Source organism: Lolium rigidum, chromosome 3 (assembly GCF_022539505.1).
Source record: "Lolium rigidum isolate FL_2022 chromosome 3, APGP_CSIRO_Lrig_0.1, whole genome shotgun sequence".
In the NCBI taxonomy this organism is placed as follows: domain Eukaryota; kingdom Viridiplantae; phylum Streptophyta; class Magnoliopsida; order Poales; family Poaceae; genus Lolium; species Lolium rigidum.
In genome coordinates this window covers 12,207,827-12,214,831 of record NC_061510.1, presented here as the reverse complement: position 1 = coordinate 12,214,831, position 7,005 = coordinate 12,207,827, and the positions used below count along the sequence as shown (strand labels likewise).

The 7,005-nt window shown below is 44.9% G+C and overlaps 1 protein-coding gene across 1 annotated transcript; it reads left to right on the top strand.

Annotated features, from left to right (window-relative positions):
* Positions 1 to 487: 487 nt before the first annotated feature.
* LOC124694325 (acidic leucine-rich nuclear phosphoprotein 32 family member B-like) lies at positions 488 to 2,032 on the top strand. The gene is made up of 2 exons (XM_047227322.1): positions 488 to 929; positions 1,664 to 2,032. Exons 1-2 carry the CDS (start codon positions 488 to 490, stop codon positions 1,687 to 1,689), a joined length of 468 nt encoding a protein of 155 aa, XP_047083278.1. The 3' UTR covers positions 1,690 to 2,032.
* The last annotated feature ends 4,973 nt before the right edge of the window (positions 2,033 to 7,005 follow it).

Here is a 7,005-nt window from a genome sequence, read left to right as displayed (position 1 = left end):
ATCTTTGGCTGCCTTCGGAGAAGTAGATGAAAGAAGAAAGAGTTTGAATATCTCGAAGATTTGTTTGTTTCTTTTAGATTTTATTATTTCTTATCGCTGAATACACCCCGCGTATCTCTACCATGTACTATTTATTACTATGAATATATTTGATATTAGTTGTTAAAATAACATTACTTTCATATAGAAAATTCATGTTTTTTTTTCAAAGAGCTAGCTTTCTCGTTCTGTTGGATTTTCTTTGAGAAACGGCCACCTTTCTCTATGGAACTGGGTTGTTCGGCCATAGTTCTCAAAACACTTTAAGCCCAGCGTACTTTTGTTCTAGAAGAGGCCCAGCACGAAATGAACCCCGTGCTCGAAAAAAACAGAGTACTAGAGTAGACAGCGACTGGATACTGAATATTGACTGCTCAGCTCGCGCTACCTACTCCCCCTCCATAGCTCCTCCAAAATTTTGAATCCGGATCTCCATCCGCTCCTCCCAATGCCGACCTCGCCGTCGCTGCCGCCGCCGGCCACGGAAGAAGTGGAGGGTGCCTCCGACGCCGAGATGGTGGAAGGAGAGGCGCCGCGTACACCCACGGCGGCGGAGGCCGGCGGAGGCGCCCAGTCGAGCCGTGCCGTGCCGGGTTCCGGCCAGGGGGTTGCTGGAGAAGCGGCCGGGGAGGAGGATGAGGAGGACGACGACGAAGACTCGGATGACAGTGACGACTCCGGCGACGAAGATTCAGAGGACGAAGAGGGTGATGAGGAAGATTCCGACGAGGAAGGGGAGGACGGGGCGGAGGAGGAAGATCAGGATTCGGACGAGGACGATGAAGACGATGATTCGGACGAGGAGGACGAAGACGACGACGACGATGAGGATGAGGATGATGACGAGGAGGAGGATGGGATGGAAGTGGAGCTTGCGGCGTCTGCATCTGGTGAGCCAATCCCTCTTGTATTCTGGTCTTGGTATGGATCAGCTGACATTGGTGCCATTGCTCAAGAACTGCCCCCTTGGACAATGAGCACGATGTGCTCGATAAAATGTGCATGCCCCACCACCTCATCCAAATCTTTTGGGTAAGCTGCGCTGAAAATGTCATTTAATTGGACCAAGGCAAGCATCTTTTAGGCAGCGATCAGTTTATCAGTAGTAAGATGTGCTTATTGCGTAGATAATATTATCTCGGTATCAGGCAGCATCTTTTGCAATCTTCGCCTCACGTGTAACTTAGAAAACACCATAGGAGGTTTGGTCATGAAACATGTAGCAGAGCTAAGCAATTTTGCAATCACACTACCATCTGCTGGTGCTGGACAGTGAGGAAATCTATACTATAGTCCTGCAATCACAAACTGCTCCTGCAGCCATACTCACTATTTATACATAGTTGGGCACACAATCGTAATTTTATCATAATAGATCTGAGGATGCCCTGTTCAGTTTAAGTAATATCATCATACATTTGTGATGCTACTACAAAAGGTTCTATAGATATGCTTTTACCGATATATGTAGTATGAGAACTTCAATTGCAGACATGCCAACTGCTCTTTTGTGCGAAAAAACAATACACTTCTCGCAAAATCATGTCATGGCTTCTTTGCAACTTCAACAGACACTGCAAACGGCATTCATATATCAAAATGGTTCTTGCTTGTTGTAATGCAGAGCGACGATGGAATGTAGCAGCTTGAAAAACAACTGAAGGTTTTGTGTGCACTGATGCTAAAGTGTATGAAAGGGGTGGCAATCGGTCAGATGATGTGGGCGATGCATCGTGACTTCTCCAGGTTTGGTGTGTGCTGAGTTGATTTCTGAAGCTTGTTCCTGCCGATTCTCTGTTTGTACCAAGTATACATGTGGGCAACACTTTTATGGCCTGCTCATCTGAGCCTGTATTTGCCAAAGAGAATTCTCAGTCTTTGTGGAAACATTGCACGCCACGTTACTACCTTTTGTTAAATACGTGACACATGTCATACATAGCTGAACAGTTGGCTGTTAAGTGATGTTTATTGTTGGTTGTGGGTGCCACTAGGTGGATTTTCTGCTCTACTTTTCAACTTTCGCAGCAATGTATTCCAAATTCAGGCCAGTTTGTAATCTGGACTGTGAACTGGCTTATATACTGCGTTACATATATGGTGTAGAATGTAACCAGTTAGGCACCCCGAATATTATCTCGCCAGCTTATTTCTTATACTGATGAAGCCATGCGGCCCATGCCAGTAACATCATACTTACACCGTGCAGCCTGAGTTTGGGTCGCTGAGCAAATACCCTGCAATGGCACATAATACATACATACAAAAATTATTGGAATGTTTACTTTCTACTTCGTGTGTTTTCGTCACACAATTCACCTGTGACATGAACATAACGTGAGACCTGAGCCTGACAATCAGAAACCATTCCTATGCCTGATGTTGCTAGTTTTGGTTTCCAAGATTGCTCTTAAGATCGAACATACCATGAAGCACTAATCCTTAAAATGGTTACCAGGTCAAGTCGAGACCATTTAAAACAATGCTACAGAATTTATGTCAGGATGGAAGCATAAAAGAGGTATCCATCTGTACAAATATTGAGGAAATTGTTTATCGGTGTCAACTCAGTCGGTGATTAGTGGTTAATTGGCAAATCGACTTATAAATCAGTTAATTGGCTAATCGGTGACCCACTGTGCAGCGATTAATCGGCCAATTTTTTGAACAGTGATGTACATGGATTTTCATGCTGTTGTATTTTTTCACAAGAATGAGACATTTCTCCACGGATTGAGACATATATTGTTTCCAGTTATTTCTGTAACATGAGCTTGTACGCCGCTCTTTGGTAGTTGCAGGGCACGATAAATCAGTTAATTGGCTAATCGGTGACGCACTGTGTAGCGATTAATCGGCCAATTTTTGAAACAGTAATGTACATTGATTTTCATGTTGTAGTATTTTTATCACAAGAATGAGACAATTCTCCACAGAACAAGACATATATTGTTTTCAGTTATTTCTGTAACAGTGAGCATGTACGATGCCCTTTGATAGTACAATAGCAAGGCACAATGTCAACATCAACCGCGTCCCACGGACACGACCCGATGCTGTCATTGACCACGTCCGACTGCCAAGTCTGCATCGACAAACCGACATCATAATTGTGCTGTCCCTACAACCGTGTAGATAGTTCTGGCAAAACCGTTGTGAGACCGGTGTGCTTTCTCTAGTGCTGGCAAAATTGGTGCTCTTACTTATGAGCACGTCTTGTGATATCTTCAGGACGCTCCTGATGGTACCTTTAAAGGTGCAAAACATCGGCCATGAAAATATCTTGGTCCAAAAAAAAGGAAGAAGATACCCGCGCAATTATTTATGCCTTCGGCAAATGCAGCTACACCACTTACGACGACTACATTATCGACCACGACTGCCTTGATCACAGGTACATCACGATCGTTTACCTCGACATGGATATCAAGAAAACGTCTATGAAAACTCAACAACTCCAGTTAATAGTGTCTGGATCGTCACTTGCGACCACGACACTCCCGCTATGACTGCGGGAGGGAGGACATCGATGATGCTAAGGAGGAGAAGGGGACAGAAATGCGAGACTTTAAATCTAGTTGTAATCGTTTGCTTCTCTCCGGCTACCATTGAGGGAGAATGTTAGAATAGACGTAAGGCTAAGATTAGAAGATAGGATTAGGACCTTCTTGTATTTCAAATATCTTCTCTCATTGTATCTCGGTACATATCAAATATTAGAATTCTACATTCTACATGGTGGACATGCGATCTGGAGCATGCGGTAGCCGGCGAGCGAGAGGCGGCATGGTTGGTTCGTTGAAACCTCTCTGTTTCCCATTGAATGGCCCAGTAGTAAACAACCCGTACATGACAGCCTAGGAGGTAACCTAATTGGGATTTGCTAGTTTTCAGCTCACATCGTGCTCAGTCAAGTTCCGTTGTACTTGATTTGTATCGTGATTCGTGTTAATCATAAGCTGCAACATGAATTGCAACTGAGATTTTATAACATCATTACTAAAAACGAAGTTCCTAATCTCACCTAAGCTAATTAGTTCCAAACCAGCCCACGAGCCAGTTAAACATAATTGCATCTTCCTTCTAGGAGCCAAGTGTCCTTCATGCGTTCTACACAATTCCGTTCCAAATAAGAAGTTTCTCTAGGGCCATGTATCCTTGGTGCGACAACGCCTCGTTGGATGTCGACTGCAGCGGCAACGGGATGTGCTTCCGCTTTGACATGCTCCTCGACGTCTTCTGCCGCGCGCCTCCCGTACGATGCCCTTGCCAGGTTACGGAGCAGCTGCTGCGCGCGACACACAATGGTCGACACCCACGATCCTTCTCGCGCGTCTTCTTGCAGGGCGCCTTCCTAGGTGTTTTCACCAATCACTTCGGATGTCGGGATGAGTCCTGCTTCCTTTGCCCGCCGGCCTCACGCTCCAGCAGCACCAATAAGCATGACTTCCATCGTCCTCTCTTTTGGCACGGCTGGGCTCGTGTACTTGACCACTGCAATGGGCTTCTCCTTCTCTATGACAAGAACCTCGGATACAGCCACAAAGATGATTGTGATACCTACGTGTGTAACCCAACAACAACATGATATGCTCCCCTATCATGTCCACCAGCAATGTGGGCAAATCCTCGTACCCGGCCGGCCAGCCGTGTCGCTGCAGTACGAGGTGTACAAGGTGTTCAAGAACCACAAGATGCACCCAAAACTCTCGCCTTGGTCCGAGCCGTCAAAGGAGAAAGTGGTGGATTCTATAGTGTTCTCGTCTCTCAAACGGGAGAGTGGGAGAGATGAGAGTTCGTTCCGGGACGCTTCGGCCCTGATCATCTCCAAAATGTGGTGACCATGGCCAGCTGCTGAGTATGGACGAGGTTCACTTTACATGGGCTGTGAGAATGGCATGCTAATGATCCTGCACTGTTCGAACCGGACCTACAGTATATGTTGTCCAACTCCCGGGGGAAGTATACAAGAACGCAAGACGCACATACGACATGGCCCGGAGGTCCCTCTTAGCAAGCTACGAGAGAGGAGTTCAGTACGACACGCTTAACAAGCTTCAGCTCCAAGTATGGGCATTGACAGAATTATGTGATGGCCAACCGACTTGCGAGATAACCAAGAAAATACCGGGAGATGTTCAGAAGCTACAGTGGACCCATTAGCTTGTTCAGACCAAGTAACGAGGAAATCCTCGGTGACAATAAGGATGGCCTAGATTACCCAAAAGGTTTTTACAAGGAAAACATACAAGAACCGAACACTGATGATGATGACAACCACAATGATGAAAGTTACGGAGAAGACATACAATAATCAGACATTGACTATATTGATGGAAGCAAACAAAGAGATGGAAGAGGAGGAGGAGGTAGTGGTTGTGGTGGTGATGGTGATTTTGAGCACTCGTGGAACTCGGAAGAGGACAACTTCATCCAAGGGGGTGAAGGGGTCGTCGATCTGCATAGAGCAGAGGTACTGCGGTATCATTGGATTGTATCCGTATAAGGATGCGCTCCTCCTCGATATTGGTGGCAATGCGGTGGCATACCACCTCGTCACCTCGAAAATGCAATATCTATGCTATGGGCTTTTCTACGAGATGGATCAACACGCTTGTGGCATTGAGGCTGGATCATTCCCTTACTGTCCTTGTTACGTCGACGCGCTCTCGGCAGAGAAAATACCCTTCCCTCCTAGCGTCCTTAGATTTTTTTTGAGAAACACCGTACAAACGCAGAATCTCACATACACGTGCATACACTCACTCCTATGAATGCACACCCTACCCCTATGAGCATCTCCGGAAGACTGAGATGGTGGATTGGATCTTGAAATTGACGAAGTCATCATAGGCGCCTCGCTGCTGTTAACGGGAACGTCGTCTCCCACTAAAAGAATATTCCGTATTTATGAGACACACAGATCTTAAACCTGTGGTTTAAACTCTTTTGGGATGGAGATACAACTGCCCTCCTAACCACCCAACCTTGAGTTGGTTCTCACGTCCTTAGATTCTGGAGCAGGGCTCATTGTTCATATCGTTTCATGGAATTTGTCAAATCATCTTAGATGCTAGGATCACAATTAATAGCTGGAATATTGCACGACTCCTGATCTTGTCAAGCTTCATCTTGCGGCATTTTGGATTTAGTTGATCATGAACGAAATATTTTGTTTAACATTTGTGATGAAGATGAAGTGCCGCATCATCTAATTATTTCTCCAACATCGTCGCATGCGAATAAATTCACAAAGGGGCATTATCTATATCCTTCTCAACATTTTTCGATAAAGGAAATATAATAATATCAAAAGATACCGTTACACCCAGCCTCTGCAATAACGACGGATGACACAACTAAAAAAGAGAAAAAGAAAACTAAGAAATAAAAGTCTTGCTACAATATCCCAGCCATAGCAACAGTAATACATCCACCACCAAGACAACACCTGAAATTCAGACTCTTCAAAAGCAACGCATCCAAGAAGGGAACAGTGCACCAGCGCCATCGTCGCTCGATCAAAGATCTTATGGTTTCTCCCTGAAGATAATCTCCGCTCTTAAAACAATGCATTCAACAAGGACATTGTCAGGTACAACCAGTTAAGGTCATTATCCTTCTCAACATGAAGGTGCGAATAGATATGATTCATACCCAAATTGTTGGTGATATCACACACCACACGCCAAAAAAAAAAATCTTTCATGCATCCTATTTTCTTTGTTACTGATGTGTCCCCAAAGCCAATCCTCTTGACCTTTTTTTTCATGGGGTCATATTTGGACACATGGGCTTGCCTTTTGCATGGACCTCAAACTTGTTCAACTAAGCATAAAATTGTTAGCAAGTCTCAGTCACCGACATGAGTTTGTTTTCCCCGAATCTGAGTCCAATCAGAGATGTAGCCACATCGACAGACTTTTTTTTTTTGATGTAACCATATATCTCATTAGACAATCTGTT

Bases quoted from the DNA above. Each gene is read 5' to 3' on its own strand.
- LOC124694325 (XM_047227322.1), top strand. From the start codon at position 488: ATGCCGACCTCGCCGTCGCTGCCGCCGCCGGCCACGGAAGAAGTGGAG. The intron at 930-1,663 runs GTGAGCCAATCC...GTTGTAATGCAG, and splicing joins GCTTGCGGCGTCTGCATCTG to AGCGACGATGGAATGTAGCA.